Here is a 23,717-nt window from a genome sequence, read left to right on the forward strand (position 1 = left end):
AAAGGAAATTTTCTGTTATATGCTACAGGGCATGCTCACTTGAGACTTGAAGCCAATTAACATCTGAATCCACAGCTATTCCACAAAATGTTATAATCTGATTCATGCTGAAGAACAATCTATTCACAACATACAATGAGGACAGAACTGACCTAAAAAACCCTACTATCAAGCAAAGGTTCCTCACTCTGAACAAGTTGCTGAACAGCAGAAAACTTCAACCATGATGTCAGAATTGCTACTGTGTGATGTGTAGCATAAACTGAGCTACAGCTAGAGGTCACAAGACCATTTTTATGAATTGGTTTTTGCAAAATAACAACTTTTCCCCAGTTCTGTGATCTTTGTCCCATTTAGCAGTGTTTAAGTGTGTTCTCAAAATTATAAGCATGGCTTTTACCACATTAGCAAAAAATAAACCTGATTCCTTCTTTCTAGCTATCTAATATAATCTATTTATGAAAGACTGAACAAAGTCTATTACAATTTCTCTGAAAAACAGTTTAAATCAACAGTAAATCAGGGATGGCAACATTTTGAGCATTTTTCTGCATAGGCACTACTTTTCCAGCAGTTTTACATGATTATTTTAAAAATATAGAAATAAGATATGGATCTAATAAGGCTGGACACATGGTATCTATGATATATTTATGTGTGAACAAATATTATCCAACTTCCTGTTCTACCTTTTTTTTAAAAAAAAACTAGAATTTTGTCAGGCACGGAGTTCAAATAAACTGATTTATTGCTAAAATCTATACACAGGAATCTTTTCAAGTAATGATCAATACCTTGCTAGAGTTAGATAAGAGCCAACTACACTCAAGGAGGGAGAGTTGTACTTAGTTCACTTGTGGCTATTTAACTATTCTAGCCTGATCCTCTCTTCACTCCGCCCCCAGGTTCTGCCATTCCTTCTCCTACATATTTGGCCAATAGCAAAACATAGCACATCTCATTTTCATTTCTAAGAATACCAAATATAGTTTCACTACATGTTCTTAGAAAAACAAATACTAAAGGGAGGCAATCATCTTTGGGGGGTGGGGGGGTGGGAAGGAAATGTGCTCATCCATCTACAAAATGGTGATTTACAATGGAAGAAAAAAATCCAATACAACTAGCAGTTAAGACCTCAAATTCCATTTTAGGAACATTAGGTTTCTTAACAAAATGTTTAAGATTTGGGGGGACATCTATAAATATAATACTCTTATCACCATAAGAGCTCAGCAATTGTTTCATACCAAAATTTAATGAACAGTTGGTTTTAAACAGATGCATATATGTTCAATTCTATGTGATTAAAAGCACACTGAAAGAAAATACCACTTACTTTAGGTCTGAAATTGGTGGTTGGTCCCACATATTCATGTTGGGCTTTTAAAGTTCCCCAGGGATGGTGTATTTTGAAGCATTCGTTGCAATAACTTGCACTACAATCCATGCAGCTCTTTGTGGATTCTTGTGCTGGAGGTTTACATAGATCACACATAATAGCTGTGGCTGCCCTCGCTGCCTGCCTGTACCGTTCTACAATAGTTTCCAAGGTGACATTTCGAAATAGGCCACTGATGCCACGTTCGCCAAGATCTACATCATGCCGGCATCCTGGGCAAGGGAAGGTAGTTGTCCTAGGAGTCAATGAATTGCGTTTCCAACCTGCATAGATGGTAGAATCTAATTACAATGCAATAAAACATGTTTTATCTTTTCAAGAGACAAAGAAATGCTAAAACACTGGATTGCATTTAAAAAGAAATAATGTACATCATAGGCAGATACTAAATTAGTGCCACAGAGTACTATTATTAAACAACTTTTCAAGTTGTTATTAAACATCTCAAATGAACTATGTAATCTTAACAACATGGAAAATTACATTAAATGCTTTATAAATGGACAGTCCATGAGTAAAATGTTAGAATGAATACATACATATAGAATATAGTAACAACCATAATTGAAAATAGTATAATTTAAATGAGAAAGATTGTATAATTGGAAGGATTTGTTCAGATCCTTCCTTATCTGGAAACTCACAATAGCCTTTTGCAGTTTATGGTCTCCCAACCCAAGCTGTTACAAATGTTTTTAATAAGGTATTTAACTGATCCCATTATTGTTGTGGAGCAGAAAGAGGGAAGGAAAGAAATCAGCTTGTGAAGCAAAGGAATAATACTATACTTCATTCTCAAACTGCAAGCAATTACTAACTAGTCATTAAAAATGCCTCATACAACCGAGTTTTTTCCCCATAAACATGCAAATATATGCATGTTTGCTTCAATATTAGTAATATTCTTTTGGAGCTACAAGATTAACAGCCCTTAAAATATAACTCATGAAATCCTATACAAATCCTAGACAAATTTCTATAGAAAGAAAAGCTGATTTTTCTCACCTTTGATGTCAAAAATAAAGTAAATCCCCCCTCTGAGTTTAAGTAAATCTAGACAACTTTCAAATATTACATATAGTCTTTTTCAGATCCACTTTCCCAAAATATCTGTATTGTTTTGGAAAACTATAATGCAAAGGTAAAATAAATTATAGCTTCTTTTCACAAAAAGAAATTTTTGAATTTCTAAAATATATGGAGAAGTGGTCATTCTTAATTACATTACAATGGCATTTATTAATTTCAATTAATAAATTAATTTACTAATTTCACATGATTATTTTAAAAAAATTGTTAGGACAGCAGGTTTAATCTAAAAAGGTCACACATGCTAATAGCATAATACACATGCATTTTTAAAATTAAAATACAGTATGCTCTAAACAAAATTTAACTCACAACACAAACCACTACTGATATACTGAGAAGTAAGTGCCATTGAGTTGATCGGAGTTATTTAAAAATAATTGATATAAGTCTTTAAAATGTAAACAGGAGGAGGATATACTCTATAGCATGCAACATGCAGTTAAGCAATGCTACAGAAGCAAACTTAGGCTGGCAAATTAAGCAGGGAAGTAACTTAAGGCATTATTATTCAATAATGAGATTAAACATATATGAAAAATAAAATGCAATTTTATGTATATGTAAAAATGTATAAATTAAAGTGTAGTGGTCAAGTATAGATAGTATGATTTGAAATGTTTAGATAGTAACATGCTTTTGAAATGCCCATAAGGGCCAATATTTTCACTGAAGCCAAAGCATAAATGCTTAGAACTGTTTCAAGTTTAATTACAAATAAAAGTAACAATAATGAAAACATGTGATGTGATGATGATAATGATTGTTATAAAGATACCTAAGATGTTCTATCCCTTTTTATATTCTCTATATTTGCTGAAACTAAGGTAGTATATGGCATTTTACCCTTATTTGCACAGATATCACAGATTTCAGGCATTATTAGTAGTAGTAGTAGCAAATCTTTATTTGTCTGGGCAAGATTTATTTACATTTGAATTTAAAAACAGTTTAAACCCTATCAGCACAGTTAATACAGACTGTCAGTATGCTATTTGTCTTTGTGTTTTCTATTATACTTTATATCCAGAGGATCAGAAAATTTCAGCTGGGCTGAACACAGTATGTCCCTCTCATATTCCAGTTAAGATACTGAGTTCAATTTTAAACTACTAAAGAACTTGGTACCTAGACTCTTAAGACATCTATGAATCTGCATTAAATTTAAGATTGTTCTAGATATCCTTCAATGAACATCATCTTTGCATAGCACCAGAAGCAGCTCAACGTTTAAGAATACACATACTCTTATATTTTCTTCTACCTATACAAATACAGAGCTGGCTAAGAAAAATTTCCAACTGCCTTTTTCTGCTTCTACATGATATTGCAAGACTATAACCTGTGGTTGCAAGGCAGAAAGTCCTTTTATCAATGCACTGAATGTATGTAACAGAGCTTCTACTACTCAGGGAGAGATAAATTATTTTATTCAATATTCTAACAGATTCACAAATAATTCACAATACCACACAAACAAGTAGAAAAGGGATAATACCCCCTTAATTTATTGTAGAGTTCTGAATCAACAGTATCACCAGCATATCACATGAAAAATAAGAAGAATCAGTTCATAGGCTGTATTTAAAAAATACTCTGCAAAATTAAGTCAACTGGATTCATATTTTGACACTAACAATGCTCTTCCTATAGCAACAACGGTCTTCCTATCTTTTGAAATAATATTTTAAGATTATTAGAGAAAGACAAAGATTGAACTGGGAACTAAAATTGGAAACTAAATCACAGTTTGGGAATAAGAATTTTTGAACAGAGATTATTAGGTCTAATTAGGATAATAATATCTAAAATCTATTACCCTCACTGGAAATTTTTTTGGTTACAGTCATACTTTTTGGGAATTGAATTCTAACAAAAATGAATTTTGAAAATGGGGCATAATCTCATAATATTCTTTCCAGAAAATAATGAAAATACAAACCTGATAGCTGTATCAAGTGTATGGAATACAGCATTTACTCTTTTACCATAATTTTTTTCCTTTACAAGAGAATGTGATTAAAATTCCTTTACTAGTGAATTTTGCAATTGACATCTATACTTTTTCAAAATTTATTTGTGTCAAAGGAGAATTCAGAATATAAAAGTTAACAAAATTTTTCACTTAGGACATCTTGGTAGCATCAGAATCACTATACCAAAATTCAAAATATCATTTATTATGTCTAAAGTTAATGTTTAATGCATGTTTAAGTCATCTAATGAAGGTGCAATATTGCCCATTTGAATCCAGCGAGCTCTATATGAATTAGCAAAATGAAAGTAATTTTTGTTTGCAATATTGCCAACTGATAATTTTGGACTTGACCACTGATACTTAAAATAATTATACTAAACCTAATATAATAAGATCCATGTTCTAACAAATATTATCTACAGCCATATAAAAGGAAACATTTCTACCTCTCAACCCATGAGGCCTCCTCTGTGAGGCTGTAAACAGTGAACAGAGAAGCATTTTTAGAAGCTGAAAAGGAAGGATTCTTGTTTACAGTGGTTTATATACCACTGGTTTACAGTGGTATGCTAGAGATAACATAGCATTTCATAACAGCAACTTGGTTAAGTTTAAGCCATGCACATTTATTTGAAAGTTCCATTGAGGAATAATGGGATTAACATTTTGAATAAGCAAGTATCAGAGGTAAGAAGAAAATTTATATCACCATTTATATCTGAAAGATATAATTATTATTAGAACATACTTTATTGATGCTTCTAACTATAGAATTGCTAAGGTTTCAAACATTTTTCTTAAAATGTGATTTATTAATAAATCTAATCAAACATACATCAACTTAACTGAGGAATCAAAATTCTTAACCTCACTTCTGTGCTTCTTTAACACCAATAATACAATCTCTCTAAATATTTAGACAAACAAAAATTACAGGTTAATTTGAAAACATTGGTTACAGCTAGTCCTTGACTGGCAGCCTCCCCATTATGTAAGTTATGATGATCATAAACCGGGTCACCACGTGACCAGACCTACTTTTATGACTTTTCTTAGGCAGCTGTTGAATGACTGTTGTGATCACTAAGTAACCACCATAGTAATTAAGCAATCACCGTGTTCGTTAATCCATTGTTTGCTATGGAACATTTTTGTTAAAAACCACAAGTAAATGCCAGCTTTCAGCAAAAATGTTAAAAATTGCAGACACATGACTGCGGGATACTGCAAATGGCCATAAATCATGGGCTCATTACCAAACATCAAAAATGTAATAATGTGAATGGAGGGAGAGCACAGCAATCATCAGAACTTCAGATTCAGGTCATAACTTTCCTTTAGGGGATCCAGCTAATTTCAAACAGTTGCTAAATGACCAGTTGTAAATCAGACTCTGTACTCAGTTAAGGCAATATGTACCTTACTGAATCTGTATTAACTAAATTTTCAATGTCTAAAACAATGAGGGAATCTGGTACTAGAGTTTATGAACTCTTGGTTGAAGGCAACCAGTTAATATCTGTATTTTACATGATTAGGAGGAGGCCATCCATGACTCATTAATTTTAATTTTCAATTCTAGTTACAATTGCTAAAACTATTGAGAATCAAAAAAATGTTGATAATCTATTGAAAATGATTCAAAGATCCATTAGTTGATAACAATCTATCATCTTTGACAATACCAGAAAGACTGCAGTAACATGAAAATGACCATAACTCAATCACCAATGCATATGTTTTATATACAGAAGATCATAGATTCATACTCTTGGTATCCACATTTAAAAGAAAAAGGAAATATGTGATACACATGACCTCTGCCCTAAGACTCTAGTCAGGAACTTCTAGTCAGAATTAACAGCTGTGAACTAGATAAATAGGTTGTCAAGTTGATGAAAACATTTCCCAATTTTGGCTATGTTTGTGAAGAATTCCATTGCAAATGAAATGTAATACAGTAGAGAAAGAAGTGGAGAAACCAACACCATGATCTCAGCCACTCTTCCTGGGATTGCATTAATTTAGTAACTTTATGCAGAATGCAAGCACCTGGAAGTTGAATCATTACAAAAATATGGCATATTCTTAGAAAAGTGAAGACACACATACTATGAAGAATCAAACATGGTATTCAAGTAAACAATTAAGCTTTGCTCTACTTTAAATGCTGGAGACCACTAATTTCATGATGCTACATGTATGTGCATAGATACATGAATGAAAAAGCTATAAAAGCTATTTATTGGAACATTAATACCCTAACTTCATCTTGACAATATAGCAAGAAAGCATTTTACATTTTTTGGACTCATTGGTTATCTAATAATACACTGTGCAATTCAGATGATACTAATCAAGAGATATCATTTCTAATGTTAGATCCAAACTTATCTATTGCTCAAGCATTTTGACTGTTTGACCTAACTGGATGTAGATATCATGACTTGTTTTTATTATTTATTTTGATGTGGTTCTATTAAGGTTATCGTTTTGTAAATTACCATGTTACTTTAAGAATAATTTTTAAAAACTTTTTTTTACATACCTGATCTATTAACCCTGTCAATTCTATCCAAGCTAGGGGAATTCATTCTACTGCGAGGGCTACTATGATTGGAAGTTTCTGAGGCAGCATCATTGAACGAATCTTCAAATGTTAAGTATAGAATTTCTTTTACACATTTGTGGCAGATACTATGTTGACAAGGGAGAATAAGTGGATGGGTAAATAACTCCTTGCATGCTGGGCAGATGAGTTCTCGTTCAATATTCTTAATGGTAACCTATAAACAAAAAGAAATGAGAAACTATAAGAAGTACCATGATGGCTACAGTCAGTTAAAAAAAATCATAACATTATTTCAGTCAGGTAATTTTAAAGAAATTAAAATATAAATACTGTATGCTGTACGTAGCTATTTTCACATTCAGCAATCCAGATAACCTATAATTTCCACTATAAACAGTTGTTCATACAATAACTAAAGACAGCAAGAGTAATAACTAAAGACAACCATTTTGAGAGCAGTCAAAAATGAAATACTAATTTAATACATTTTATAAGAACAAGAACATAAAAATGAAATGGGAAAGAATTTATAAAATATGACCAAAGAAGGTAGAGGATAGGGCTCCAACCAATATGGAAGTTTATTAACTGCCTTGGACGGAAGGCTGATTTCTTGAGTTTACAGATATTGTCGCAGGATATAAACTATTCCAAGTAAAGCCACCTCTTGCAATTGACTGATGGTGAATTCGTCAATGCTGATGGTTCAAACGGTGCTTCATTTTTGGGAGGATTACACCCAATAATTACTATTGGTATTACCTTTGCTTACTTTTCCCAGTCATTCTATTTCTATTTGCAGGTCTTTTTATTTTGTTATCCTCTCCATTTATTTCTCTTTATTCCGAGGACTCCAGATACTGCCATATCCACTATCCAGACTTTTTTGTCTTTCTTATTGACAACTGTTAAGGTCTGAGATGTTATGTGGTGATTGCCTGTCTGCTTGAATTCTAAAGTCCCAGAGCAATTTAGCTTCTTCATTTTCTATGATTTTATTTTATTGTCCCACGAGTTTTTGCTTGCAGGAAAATGATATTTCCTGCAGATCTTCCACTGCATAATTGTTGCTACTTTGTCATTTGTGTTGATAGGGAGTGAGTGGTCCAATTCACAGCTTCTCCTTTGTAGCATGCTATACGGCTCAGTATTCTCTCCATTCCTTTTTAACATATAAATGAAGCCATTAGGTGATATCATCTATCACCATGGGATGAGGTGCCATCAGTACCCTGATGATAGTCAACTTTACATCTCCATCCTTGGTGATTCAAATGAAGCTATTGCTGCCCTCTCACAGTGCCTGGAGGCTGTGAGGATTTGGATGGGGGACAAAAGACTTAGAATGAACCCTGGTAAGACCAAGTGGCTTTGGGTATGTGGAGCTTCAAGATCAAGGACTTTTAACATCTTTAGTTGTAGATGGGGATACAGTGCCTGAATGTGCAACTTGAGGATTCTCCTGGACTCGCAATTCCTGCTTAAAGAACCAGTGTCAGTCATGGCTAGAAGAGCCTTTGGACAGTTTTATGTTATGCATCATATATGCTCTTTCCTGAATCGGGAGCCCCTGCACTCAAGTCACTCAAGCCTTGTTCATCTCATGCTTGCACTACTGCAAACCACTCTATATGGGACTACCCTTGAGTATTCGGAACTCAAAATTCGAGCAAAATGCATTCATACAGACAATCCTTGGCGCCCTTAGGGTATCCCATGTTATACCACTATGAACTGCATTGGTTGTCAGTTTGCTTCTGGATCTAATTCAAGGTGTTCTCATCCTTAAAGTCCTTCATGGCATAGGTCCAGGTTATCTGAGGAACCATCTTACCCCAATGGGCTTGGCCTTCCCCACCTACACTAGCAGAAGGGGCATGAAGACCCTGTCGATCAAGCAATTCCAGCTGGTGGGGTTCAGGAGAAAAGTCTTTTTGTGCTGTGACTCCTGTCTTCTGGAATATTGTGCTCCTCCCCACCCGCAAGGTGAGATTAAGACCCCATCTTCTTTCTATGTGATTTTGCTCCCTTCCTTCTCAATTTGAAATTGTCAATCTTTGTCAATTTGAATTTGATTTTAGTGTTGTATTTATTGTTCTAATGTTTCATCTTGTTGTATTTATTGATTGTAAGTCACCAAGAGCTGCCCCTAGGCAAGCTGGGCAGCATAAAAGTTTAATAAACAAATTAAGGAGTTGAAAACAAACAAGGGATAAAGATAAAAATATGAATTATTTTTACTATATTACATGGTTTTTTTACCTCTTGTAGAAAAAAAGCAAATAAATATAACACTATAGAGAAAACAAATGCCAAGAACAATATAACAATGTTTGATTCTGAGAGTTGCACTTTCACATTGATACCATGGTATGGCAGTAAAAACCTTAAGAGTTTATCAAACCACTTAGACATGAGAATTAATGTCGTTTGTTTAAAATCTATTTTAGCCTAAATATTTAACAAAAGGATGTAAATCCTATCCAATTTATTATTGTATTTTCTAGTTCTAAAAATAGTATTACATATATTGAAGTGCCCGTGCTTTAAATACACATTTAGTAAGCATATGGCGATTTTCTTTGCTTCCTTTCCAAAAGGATTCTGAAGAAGAAGAAAGTACATGGATAGAAAAGATGCTTGTCTCAGTTACAGTTCAGTCAGAATAAGTTATAAACTGGTTGAATAAATCAGATGTATTCTGCAACATTCAGTACTTCACCTTTTGGGAATGTCAATTTGCAAACTCAGCAACCAAAGATTTCAAATAGTCATTATTCATTCTCCAGGGAAAAAAAAAAATCACTTTCCACTTATCCAGAGAAAAAAGGGAAATGAAATAGTATTCCATGTTACTCTGTAATATGTTGACTAGGGAGACAGTTCTTTTTCAGTTAAAATTGAAAATATGATGGATAGATGCATTTTTGTCACACTGTCATTTTCTCAAAGGAATTTTGAAGTACCACAATCTGCAATCTAATCTTTCAAAATATATTTGCTTTGACATAAGCAAAATATATAAACAAACCACCATCTCTTCATTTATTTACTCAAATTCACTCAATAAAAAATTGATAGTTATTTTCACTGTTTAAACATCATTTTCCACTGATAATTTAAACTGAAATGTCTTAAAGACCTATGGTACTGACTCTCCCTTTTACTTTCTATAGCTTGACAATATTGTTTGCAAAAGTTGTTTGCAAATTAAGACTTAACACTTATATCCTAATGATAAAAGCAAACAAAATGAGTTAAATGTTGGACTTTATAAAGTTTTCCTTGAACAATTAGTTATCTTTCACTTTGGAAGATACAATAATCTGCCTTTTAAAAATCTACTTCTGAACAACTAACATTCAAGGTCAAATGTATCATTTTATGTAAAGACAGATGACCAAGTGGTGATCTTCCATCTTCAGTTTTAGATTTGAATATGAAGCTATTTCATCTTTCTTTCAACTGAATTTTTGAAATCATACCCCAGAGTGAGAAAGGATATTGCAGACTAACAGGGAGATTTTTTTTTTTTTTACCCTGAATCATTCTGAGTCCACTGGGTGCAATATCCAATCTGGATCACTTCTCCAGAATGCTATTTGGAACATATATTACAGTGGAAAACTGTTCTCAGAAAAATTGTACTGGAATAAATTACACTGACTTTTGATATCTTTTGTTGTGGCCTTTACGGTGGTTCAAGACACTCTTATTTATGCTTTTCAAAATTTATAAAAACTTGCTCTGAGAAATTACTGGGAAGCTTGATCTAAGATACCATCAACAATCCAACCTCTTTTCCATCTATTAATCTCTGGAAAATTATTAGTTAGGGGTTTCAAGGAAGACCTACATAGGATGAAGATAAACTAAATGAAGCATAATCATTACAGACTGAGAAACTATTGTACAGAATAGTGTTTATACAAAAGCAATTTTGGAACAAAGAGTCCTGAAGGAGGTTGCAGTGAACAATTAGGTATTATCTTTGGGTTCACTAATTCGGGTGACTGTTTTTTCTCAACTTCAGTTTACCACATCCTGGTTTCATGCAGATTAGAGTGCAGTCCAATATTCTGATTTGCATTCGTTATCTTTGTTTGAGAAAACTGGATACAGCTGCAGTAATGCAAATAAAATTTGAGTAACAATGTGGAACCTGGTCTTCTTTTGCCTCAATTTCCCTCTCATTTTCCCAAGCGCCTTTGCATACATTCATCTACTTGGCTGCATGTACGCTTTAGAAAGCAAGGCTGAAATCGTCTTGTTTGCTTGTGCAAAGCAATTCATGACCGAATGACTAACCCTCTCCAGTCAATACTTACACACAAGTGAAAAGCTGGAAAATGGACTGCACCTACCCAGCCTAGATCAAGAGAATATGAAGGATGGACATACTCACTTGATCTCTTACACAAGCTCCAATAAAGTGTTCCTACCACATCTGCAACAATGCAGACATTCCTGAAAGATCTGAAAGAAGTCACGGTCAAAGACTGAAATAGATGGAAGCTCCTCCTTGGGATAGAGTCCATCAAACGCTCAATTACACACTATGAGTTTGCACAAAGCTTTGGGTGAGAGAACACCCGGGGCTCCAAAGCCTGTGTCTTACTTAAAGCAAACAAGGGGGTGGGTGGGAGAAGAGTCAGCCTTCAAGCGAAGGTCGGACGGGTGAGGCTATTTGGCAAGCCGGCTGCTGAAAAGGCAACCACAAGCTCTTCGGAGAAGGGAGCGGAAAAGGCTGCCACGGAGTTCTGCTTTTGCAGCCGAGCCGCGGGGAGAAACAGAAGGGAGGCAGCCTGCCGTGATCGGGCTCCCTTCCTCCCCACGGTCGGGAGGAAGACACGGTCAAGCCCCACAGGTCGGGAGGGGGGGGGGACCTCAGATCCTCCCCCTTCCCTCCCATATGACGACCCCCCCCCGCCCCGTCAAAGCCCCTCCCGTCTCCTCAGCCTGCAATTTCCCTCTCAGGAACACTCACGACGGGTTCCAGCCGGTCCCCTTCCATCCTGGAATCGTCACTACCACTGACGCCGCCTTCGGTCCCGGACGGTTGAGCCGAAGGTGCCCGGGGGGGCGCGTGTCTGGTTCTCTCGCCCTCTTCGCAGACTCTCGGAACCGGTCGAGTCCGCCCTTCCCCCTCCCGAGAGCGCGGCGCGAGGGAAGGGATCAAGAGAGCACGCGCGAAGCGGCTACGAGGCGCCCAGCAGCTGCCACTGCTGCCCCTAGGAAACTCCGGCACCGGGCGGGTGGGCGGGCGGGCGGGGGGGGGAAGGAGGTGGGGCAAAGGGAGAGGGGCGGGGCCTGCCTGGCAACAGCCTCCACGCCACAATGTGGGGGGCGGAGCGTCAGCGCCACCTGGCACCTTTGTTGAGCTGCCGCTAGGATGTTTTCTCCACCTTTCTTTCCAGGAAGGGAGCGGGGGAGGGAGGAACCTATAGAATGAGTTCCCTCCCTGACCCATCCCTGTGGGGGAACCACGAGGAGGAGGAGATTATAGTAACTCCTCTCGAGAAGCTCTCAGTCGGGCTCGAACCAAAATCGCTGCCACCCGTTTCCAGCCTAAGGGAGTCTCCGAGGAAGACCGCAAGGGCAGTTGCAACCAGGGCTGCTGCACGTAACTGGATTTCTATCTCGACAGACAAAAGGACTAGAGAGGGGAAGAAAGGAGGAAAAGAGCGCAGTCTTTACATTGTGTTCAAGGCAAAGTTTTGGGAGTTTTATTCTAGGAACGACAATTGCAGAAAGAATTAACGCGGTTTACAATTTTCGGATAGAGAGCACCGGTATAATTTTTCTTTGGGCAGAATCAGGAAGAGCACTAATCTTAATTCGCTGATGCTTTTGACTCTTTTCTAAAGCAAATTATGAGAATTGGAGCAGATTAGTTACCCTTTGCAGGCCTAGGGTTTTCGCAAGCCACTCTTTTCTTAGTCTTGGTTCCACTCCTTTATGAGGAGTATCAAAACCATTTCCCTAGCCTAGCCTAACATAAGAATTTAAGAATTACACTAAAATGGGGAAATTAACTCGGAAAATAAAATATCTGCTTTACTCATAATTTGATAACTAAAAATAGGTTTTGGACTGTGTTTAAATATACTTAAAGGCCAAATGCACATTGCACAAACTTGTTAATATTAAGAGTAACACTGCATGCAGTGAATGTGTTCCAGTTAGTTAGTTTGTGTTGCTAGGAACTGATATAGAGGGAAGTTGGAGGTAGACACCAGTTTCCATCTGACTAGATAAAACCTTTGGGAAAGTAAATATCTTCAGATTAATTCTCTTTATATCAAGTGTCTTTGATTCACTTTAAAAAAAAGTTTGATTAAAACAAAGAATCTGACCTAAAGCTTTGTTTAAAATCATTTTTCTTTTCCTGTATTCAACTTTCCCCCCCCTCCCCCCCAAATCTTAGGGCCATTCATTCATCACTATCAGGCTGATTTCCATCCCTAAGTCAGCAGAAACTATACCAATGTAAAAGATATCCTATCCATTGTTAATCCATACCCTGCTTCAAGTCATTGCAATCCTGACTTCTTTCCAAGATGGCAATACTTAAAAATATTTTATAGTTTTGAGATTGCCTTTCCACGCTTGTGACAAGAGAGAAAATATCCATCAAAGGAAAGCTATCTGACCTTGAACTAGAGACAGAATGAAGATAAATGATGTGTATAAACAAAAGCAAAAATCATGTTTAGCTACATTTATGCTGCAGTCAGATATCTTTAAGGGAAGACCTTTCATCACAAGCATAACCAAAAGTGATTCCACCATTGTTTAAATAAGAATAGTGAATTAAAAATAATTTAGCATCTAATAAGTGATAACATGTTTATTTTTATTAGCAGGCCAGAAATGCCAGCTGGATAATTTTGGACCAGTAACACACTCTCAGCCCACAATGCCAGGCTCAGATGACAAGCCAGATGGTCAATTCCTCATACAACCAATGAAACAAAACTCAGTTGAGCAACAACAAAAAGCAGACTCCCATAGTTGCAGGGAAACACTAGGAAAATATATGGATCAACACTTAAATATAAAATAGGCTCATCTTAAGTCTATGGAGATTCTCAATCATCCAGATCATGGTTGTCCCAAAGGTGCTTTTCCCAAAGCCCAAATGGACTTTTTTGTTGTTGTTTTTTCTTTGAAAATGTTTAGCTTCTCATCTCAAGAAGCTTCTTCAGTTCTGAATGAAAGAACCTTCTTGGATAAGAAGCGAAATATTGTCAAAGGAAAAAACAAGGAAGTCCAGTTGCATTTGGGAAAAGTACCTTGGGGGCTCATCATAAAACTTGAACATTCCTTGCAAATACGCACACACCAATAATGAGCTGCTGAGAGAATGCCTGAGGCAGCAGAAGATGTGGGAGAAAGATCAAGCAGAAGTAGTCATGGCAAGACAAGACCCTGCATGGCATGTAGAATGGACAGATACCTGAGGTAGCAGACATTGGGAAATCTTACCGGTGGCTGGAAAAGGATGGATTAAAAGACAGCACTGATCATAACAGCACAAGAACAGGCGCTAAGCAACAAATTAATAGGAATAGGGATCTACCACATTAGACAGGACCCAAGATGTTGGCTATGCAGAGAGGCCTCAGAGGCAGTCCAACACATCGAGGCAGGGTATAAGATGCATGCAGGAACCATATACACTGAACTGCACAATCAAGCAACTGGCATTGTGTACAGGAACATTGGTAGTATGGAGCTGCTGGGTGACTTTGGAACCTGGATCTGCTCCCTAGACCAGGTGCCATTCTTCACCCACTTTAACTCAAAGTTGGAAGGGCATTATGACAGTACAGTACACATTGCTATTATCTGAAACTATGCTGTCATTTTAATTAACAAATTAATCTTCTGAAACAATAGTTTCAATAACATGCCTATTTTCATTGAGAAACATGGTCTTCCTTGAATCTCAATTTTGGGGGATGCATTGCCTGAGTGGGACTACAGCTTGATGGAGGAATACATCCTACATCATACTCCCCCCCCCTTTTTTTTTTTTTTTCTGATTATTCCCTACTTACTTTCTCGCCTTCCCTATTCACCACCCAAATTACACAGTAGGCTGCCAGAAAAGGAGAGATCATTTTGGCTAGAGATCCAAACTGAATGGAATTAGAAACTCTAATGCTGTATAGAATATCTAACTGGATCAGAGAGTATATTTATTAGGAAATAGATATATACCATTCTTTGGAATAAATATACCAAAAATATACAATAATATTGCAGTATCTTTAACAAGCAGCCATAGTATTGACCAGCAAAATACAGCAAGGATATTAACACCAGACATCTAACTATAAAAGCAGCATTTTATTCATTCTTCACCTAATCTATATTGGAACAAAGTGGCTCTGACTCAGCAGAGCTCTTGAAGATATACACTAATTGACTTTGTTGAAATGAATGCATTACAGTAAGAGTATTTCTGTCTGTTAGCAAAGAAAAGAGACTAAGTGCTCTTCTGGCCTACCAAACACAGGAAACCACAGACTGTAACCATTTTCAGGGCAGATATGTGACTTCACTGTCTGTCATTAAGATGCATTTTATTGAATGGGGTTCATTCTCCAAGAATTGAATTAAATATGGCAAGGATTCGGTCCTATTCAATATCTTGGCGTAAACCCTGAGTATTTGTCAGAACATACTTCTGCTATAAAAATTGATAGGCCTCAGGAGAGTAGAATTATTCTCTTGCATAGAAACTAGCCTTTTCACAAAAAGACTGGACTAGATTCTTTATCTATCCATTATTATTCAAGTGTGCAAGTTATCAGAATGAACCCTTATTTGGAACCAATTACAATGGTTCTGTATGAAAATTGTGAGCCATCTTGAACATTTTTTACCATAGAAAAGCAGTATGTAAACAAACGAAAGATGAAATTAGGTTTCCTTTAGTGAGTCAACAGAAATTGCCCCCCTACACGCACACACACACAAATGCACTATATGTTCTGGAGCACTGTTTCTCAATCTTGACAATTTTAAGATATGTGAACTTCAAACTCCCAAGAATTCTCCAGCCAGCATAATGCACAATTGCACTCAGAAGTCAACTAATAACTAGTACAGCTTGTGTGGCATTGGAAATGCCAACAGGTTCCCTTTGCTGCTCACACCACTGCATTTTGAAACAGGTCTAGTTTCTGGGTGGTCTTCAAGGGCAGCTCCATGCAGGAGCATTGCAATAATCTAGTCACCGGATGATGAGGGTATGAATACCTCTGACTGAGGAAAGGGCACAACCTGTGCACAAGGTGAACCTGTGGAAAGGCTCTCTGGGCCATAAACCTATCTGATCTTCAAACAGTAACTATGATTCCAGAAAGACCCCAGGTAGTTTATGAGTCTTAAACAGAGAAATTCAGTTTGAGATATGAGGACAGATTAACATCAAGATCTTTCAAGATTAGATTTTTTAAAATGTTCTGGGTTATAAAAAATCCTATTTCATTTTTTTGCAGACTGACATGAAAACAGCAGGAATGGTAGATTATTGAAAAGAATAATCCTAACAAGTCATCAAAGGGACATGATGGCTTAGTGGTTCAAGATGCTGAGCTTGTCATCTGGAAAGCTGAGACCCCAGTTCAAGACCCCAGTGCCATGTGATGGGGTGAGCTGCCCCAGTTCCTGCAAACCTAGCAATTTAAAAGCATGCCAATGCAAATAGATAAATAGGTAGCACTTGGTGGGAAGGTAACAGTGTTCCGTGTGCCTCAACATACAGTCATGATAGCCACATGACCACAGGAGTGTCTTCAGACAATGCTGGCTACCTCGGCTAAGAAACTGAGATGAGCACACACACCCCTAGAATGTGACATGACTAGACAGGGTAAACCTTTACTTTTAACAAGCATCAACTACTTACCTTCAAAGATTTCACAGATTGATTTGATTAAAGATTTGTCTAATTAAAGCAGTCTTTCAAGGATGATTTCAAACTTGGCATTTTTAAGATGTATGGACTCCAAGAATTCTTAAAGTACCCTGTTATTAACACAGCTGCCTGCAATTTACTGCTGGTTCGAATCTCTCCAAGGCTCAAGGTTGACTCAGCCTTCCATCCTTTCTAAGGTAGGTTAAATGAGGACCCAGTTTGTGGGGGCAATAAGCTGACTTTGTATAAATATACAAAAGTATGAAGGCTATTGCTTAACGCACTGTAAGCCGCCCTGAGTCTCCGGAGAAGGGCGGCATATAAATCAAATTAAAAAAAAAAAAAAAAAGTTGCCAACATCTTAAAGTTGCCAAGTTTGAAAATACTACTTTAAACAATCCAATTGTGCATTGCCTTGATAAAGGTTGATATTGAATAGTTCAAAAATAGACTCAATCAGTAAGAAGTGGGTAGTAATATCCCAAAGAAAGTGTTTGGGAATAATAGGAAGCCCAAATGGAAATGCTAATAAAGATGTCTCTAACTTATTAGGGATTTCAACAGCCTGTCCGTCCCCTCCCCCCCCCCCCCCATCTCACCCATGTAATATGCTGTTTGGAGATTGTGAAACTTCAATACCACAATGAGAAATAAAGTTTATTGCCACAATAAATAAAGTTATTCTAAAACGAATGCAAGTTTTCAGCCTTTCAAGAAGAACATAATTAGACAGAAACATTATTATAAATCCTGAATCATTTCCTGAAAGAAAACAGTTTTCCTATTATAGCCCTTATTATCATTGCAAAAGAAAGCATATTTAGCACTTAGTAACATGAAACTACTGCTTATGCATAGATGAGTCCTCCAAATGGTCATAATTAACTTCTAGTTCAGTATTTTTCATCTCCCATGATGGTTGGAGAATTCTGAGAGTTGAAGTCCACACATCTTAAAATTGCCAAGATGGAAAAACATTGTTAAGTACCAGACTCTTTGTTGTCCAGGTCCAGCATGTAAACAGGACAAAATGTTAACTAGCTAGAAAAAGTTTCTAAGTTGTATCGATTTCGTATCACTTGACCATTCTACTGAACTCTTTCTTCTGTTCTATCTTAAGCAAAGGTATTGAATCCTCCACATTTATTATTTTTTTGAAACTTGTATGCCTCTTTTCTCCCAGTGACTGGTGCTCCAGGGAATAACAAATGTATTGATTTACTTTACTGCCATATTTATAAGAGATTATAATAAAATCAAATTAATTATGTCCAACACATAGTTAAAGATAATTCTTAAAGCTTATATTAATATAAACTATATTAAAAATTAATATAATCAACTTAAATTATAATGAGCATGCAGTGGCAAATCTTAATTAAAAGTCTTTCTAAACAGGTCAGTTTTCAAAAGATAAAGAGAGAGGGGGGTTATCCAGATTTTTGTAAAAGGATGGTCCCTAGAAATGGTGCCTCTACTGAAAAACAAGATGTTCTTGCATTCCCTTGAATTTCACATGGGGGAAAAATTGGAATGTCCCAACCTGAAACATGTGCACTGGACAGATAATATCCATTGGAAAATCATTGTTTATGTGCCATTGAATTGTTTTCACCTCCTAACAACCATATAGATTTTCCCATGACGACCTATTTGTAACCTGTTCTTTCAATTCTCCCTGCAATCCACTCATCACTTCTGTAACTAAGTCCATCCATCTTACTGCTGGTCATCCTCTTCTCTTTTTTTATACCTTTTCTAGCATTACAGACTTTCCCAGAGCAACGAAGCCCAGGTGAACTAAATAATGGGAAGGGAACAAAAACTACAGTTACTATGTGAGATGGTTGGCTATACAATGTATTTAAATAATTACTTTAATTTTTTAGCATCATGAAGGTGAAATTTTTATATAATACAAATTATTTTTGATGAACCCAAGCTTGTGAGGAAGATCACAAAGTTCTGAACTCTGCTTGATCCTCACCCCAAAACTTTGAAATTGAAATCACCAAACACCATAAACTATAGAGATCATAAGATCAGACAAGATATATAGTCAAGGTGGTCAGGAATGGTCTTTTTGTCTCATAAAACAAAAAGCAGAAGCAGAACTCCCAATTTGTCCTTATAGCCCAACAATATAAGTATTCACAGTCCATCATCTCATGAACAGAGCCCCTGATTGCCACCAAACTTTCATTGATGAGAAAGTGAATTTCATTGTGAATTAACTTGATCTTATTACACAGGCATTTGGCATTTACAAGCAACAGCCTGAGACTGAAGATCTCATGGACTTCTAAATATACTTTTCCCTTGAACAATTTTTCTGGTGCTGTTTCCTGAATCTTCCCTATTCATTACTACCTCAATGTGCCCATCACCACTCATTATGTTATTGGATTGTCTAAATTTGTCTGATACTATTTCTAGGTGTTTCTCTGAAAATACCAATTCCCCATGTATTTTGCCACCACCTTTTGAGCTCAGCTTCATTTTGCACATCTAAAAAAATGATTTTTGATTTATACATTTACATTTTCTATACCTCAGCTTAAAACCTTATTGTTGATCCCTTCCCATTACAGCCGCCCGCTCATGAGGCTGATGTAGATAGGAATTCCCTTCCACTTCTGTCACTTTGGGGGAATTCTCTTCCTTAAGTTTAAGTATCCAGTCCTTCTGTTAGTCACTGCTCAATATATTTCCCTGTCATATTGGCTCATATATTAGAGAATCTTATTATTACTTCTTATTACATTATTATTATCAATTGTCATTCTCATATTTTTCTTCTCTCTGTCCCATTCCACTTCAATCAAATTGTTTTGATTTGTAATCAAATCTCCTTCTGTAGAAATGTGTTACACCAACTCCATATAATGTCCTCTATTCTGATATCCTAATCCAGCAGCCCCCAACCCTTTGGGCACCAGGGACCAATTCTGTGGAAAGGTTTTTCCACGAACCGGATGGGGCATGATTTCATGGGCTGCCTGCATCCCATGGATGGGATTTCGCTTTTTTACATAGCTTGGTTTCTCATATGCTGTAGACTAATGCCGGTCCATGGACTTGGGGTTGGGGACCCCTGCTTTAATCAACAGTGCTACCTTTCACTTTTTTGTGTTTTACATTATATTTCCCAGGGTTCACTCTTTGATGACTGACTGCCAGTTCTTTTGAAAGGATCCCAGCCTTAAAAATTCTCCTTTGTATTCAGATATATTGGGCTTATATTATAGGACCCAGAGACACACTATCTTTGCCTAGGCCCCAGTGTAGATAATTTCCCAAGATATCAAAAGCAGCATACATAACCATGGCTGAAAAATGGATCTAAATCAGGGGTGTGAAACTTGCAGCCCACAGGCCAGATGCGTCAGGCGCTGGCCATGGCTACCCCATTTTAGCGAAGGGGGGAAAAGTCACAATACATCACATGATGACAATGTGACGCCACAAGTTTGACACCCCTGATCCATTCATCTCCTTGAATTCAGAACTTTGCCCAGGAATAAAATATCTGAAACTGGACAAGAACTGAAAAAGAAATGAATAGCACGTCGATAAAAATGTATTTAGTACCACCCTTTGTCAGCTTAGCCAGAACTTATCTCAACTTTTATTAGCTAAAAAAAATAACAGTAAACACATGAAAAGGAGATTCTCCTTTTCAGAGAAACACTCTCTGAAAAATAATCTATTATAAATGGATAAGCCATAATTACAGCTATTGGATTTGTATCATATGTAACTGGCACAATTCCAAATCACTGAACTAAACTAAAAAGTTCCATAAGAACTGATTAGAGCAAGCTGCTGAATACTCCAAATTCTTTAAACACAGACAAGAATGCTGTGAGGTTTTCAATATGCTAGAATGATCCACTGGAGATTTCTGTAAGGCACAACCTTGTTATAGAGTAGTATTTCCTGCCCATCACCACACCCTGAAACTGATCTCCAAACAGGTTCTAATCTATACTGTTTTAGCTTTCTGCTAGTATCAATCTAGGCTTCTTTCATATTTCATTGCTGCTGACAATGAAAAGCTCTTTTGGCTTTCCTGAACAGGAGAAAACACTCAGGGGCAATTCATGCAATCATCCAAGTCATTTCTAGACGTGAGCTAGAGCTTTAACAGAAATGAACAAGGTAATGGAAAAATGTACAAGCCTGTCAGGAAATTTGGATAAATTAATAAATGTATCTTTTTGGAATAATCAGCTGTGGTAGTCAAACAAGGAACTCGGAATATTTTACAGCTGCAATTGAAGCTATACAGCTGCTTACCAAATTTCTTGGGTCAAGCATAAGCTTTAGCCACATTTCAAATCCTTTGTCATACCAAATTGTTGTAGTCTTCTTCAACATTTACATTACAGTGTAAATTAAACTCAGAAGATAGCAATCATACTACATAGTGCAGAATTCTGGGAGTTGAAGTCCACAAATCTTAAAGCTGCCAAGTTTGGGGACCCCTGCTCTAGATGGATGACTAGGATGAAGATCAGGTGCACAAGATTAGATGAAGATCGAAAATGTTTTTTTAACTATTGCTGCCCAATGACCCTAAAAGTGACATTGAGCTGTGCTGGATACTAGATGAAAAGAAAAGAGATTCTGCCTTACTAAAAATATTAAAACTATCCAGAACATAAGTCTGCATTATTTAGCATTTGCGCCCATTACTTTTAAAAAGCTAAATTTAATTTCTGCTTATAATCAAAACATGCATCAACTAGGGAGGTATAGTTAAATGACTTAAAATTCAGTCCTAAGAGCAGGATTTTTCAGATTGGATATTGCCTATTGATGAAGTAGCCAGATTCCAGTTTGGTGCCTAAGTGAAGTTCTGGTTCTGATCTGTTTTTATCTGCAGCTTTAAGTCACTGCCTTAGTACATAGCAGCTGAAACAACCACTAATGTTTTTGTTATAGACACAAATAAACATAGTGATATGGTCAAAGTTTGAGATGTGCCCAACTCCTAACATTTCAGACTGCTGTAGTTACATTCCCTGCTCTCTGACTGCTGGCCATTTTACATTAGGCTGCAGGACAGATTTCACAGCTATTTTCTGCAGAGGCATCTACCCACTTTCCAAGCCACTTTCAAGGTTTTACATGGTTTTACTAACCCTATTTTTAAACATGACTTTAGTGTTGTTCTTTTGAAGGAACACTAGGCTTCTGTTTTTTTAAAAAAGGCCAATGCTTACCTCAACTTGTTGCACAAAGAATGATTTAAACTAGACAACAGAACCAGGTTCTATCATCAAAAAGACACTGCATTACAATGTTTGTGTTAATTCTGTTGACAATGGTTTTGCACTTAATTTTTAATTGGGAGCAGGCAGAACCATTCTAGTTTATTCCCCAGCCTGCTTCTTGATGCTGATGTTCATAGCCACTTACAGCAGAATGCTATTTATTTGCAGAACCGAGGATGGACTTATTTCTTCACCTTTCACTCTTTGCTTGCTACTTACAATTCTATCTTTGGACATGAGTTTAGCACTCTTTAAGAAGAACACCATACTCATATTCAGAAATAGGCTGATTGATAGTTTTGGCATGTAACTCTTATGAGTTATAGGTTGAGCAACTTAACAAATGCATCATTCCACCTGCCATTAAGGAGAGTAATTTTCCCACTCACGGGTAATAATAAAAAGGAACAAAGCGAGGGGAAATCTATTTTCCTTAACTTATCCCATTTTAAAACAGCAAGGGCAACACTACTCACTGGTCTCATCACTGAGGCATAATAAGATCAGCAATGATAACAGCACAATTTGTACTTTCTTACTACTCAGGAAAGGGAAACATTTTGACATTCAAGATCCCTCTTAGTGATTTATATTATGTTCTAGCACACCCCCAGCCATTTCAGAAGCAATCACAAGTGATACTTATCACTAATGGGATCCTATCATAGTTTCCATGAGAAATACCAGAAGGTGTTAACATAAGTTATGCAGGCAAGATTCAGTCCAAGGAATCTATTACTTCCTTCTTCAAATTTATGCCCTTCATGTGTGTCAGATTACAGTGAAAGATTATGCTGAATAGGTAGAATGTGAGTTACTGCACAACACATTTGGAAGACAGCTCCACTGTAGAAGATATTGCATCCCTGTGCAAGATACATTTATCCCAAAGAACTTCTACTTCCTAAATCAGACAGTGTAAGACACATGGTCATCCAGAAATAGGTTTTACTACTATTCAATGTGTTGAATACTCCTAAATCTAATTTACACAATTTTAAAATCTTTGCTTTCAACAATTTTCCCAAGTGACATAGAAAAAAAAGATAGATTAAAAACAAAGATTAAAGCAACCTAGTTGCAATCAATAGAGATGCTTCAGGTGTAGAAACAGCTCAGCTGTAAAAACCTAGGATGGGGATGATGCAGCTAATTATCCACGTTACACTTTCAGCTATAGCTTTGCAGTAAGTTTCAATGGCCATCCTGTGGAATTGCTATAATTGAGAACATCACCATGGAGCACAAACTATACATTGATTTTCATTGTAATTTTTATTATTTTAATTCCCAGACCATGAAATTATCAATTATAGTAATGAGAAACTAATTTAGAACAAATTAATGACATCATTCATTAATCATACAAGCTCAACATCTTTTGTCTCTAGTTACTTGTTGAGTTCTGACTGGAATTGCTACCGTATTGAGTTCACCACATGCTTATCCAAAAACTGCACTGCATA

General features: G+C 36.5%; 1 protein-coding gene across 3 annotated transcripts in view; it reads right to left on the reverse strand.

Moving 5' to 3' along the window:
• Positions 1–23,717, reverse strand: part of TRIM36 (tripartite motif containing 36) — a 38,871-nt gene that overhangs the window by 13,621 nt on the left and 1,533 nt on the right. The window contains exons 1-4 of one of the 3 annotated variants that reach the window (XM_087885993.1): positions 12,029–12,294; positions 11,447–11,517; positions 7,018–7,255; positions 1,340–1,665 (exon numbers count right to left, since the gene is read on the reverse strand). In XM_087885993.1, coding sequence (XP_087742119.1) covers positions 1,340–1,665; positions 7,018–7,063 — 372 coding nt within the window. In that variant the 5' untranslated portion in view covers positions 7,064–7,255; positions 11,447–11,517; positions 12,029–12,294. Of the gene's footprint in view, positions 1–1,339; positions 1,666–7,017; positions 7,256–11,446; positions 11,518–12,028; positions 12,295–23,717 lie in introns of those variants that run through there. The other 2 variants (XM_034432784.3, XM_034432783.3) reach the window with 2 other exon arrangements.

Source organism: Pantherophis guttatus, chromosome 2 (assembly GCF_059756535.1).
Source record: "Pantherophis guttatus breed Tessera chromosome 2, ASM5975653v1, whole genome shotgun sequence".
NCBI classification, from domain to species: domain Eukaryota; kingdom Metazoa; phylum Chordata; class Lepidosauria; order Squamata; family Colubridae; genus Pantherophis; species Pantherophis guttatus.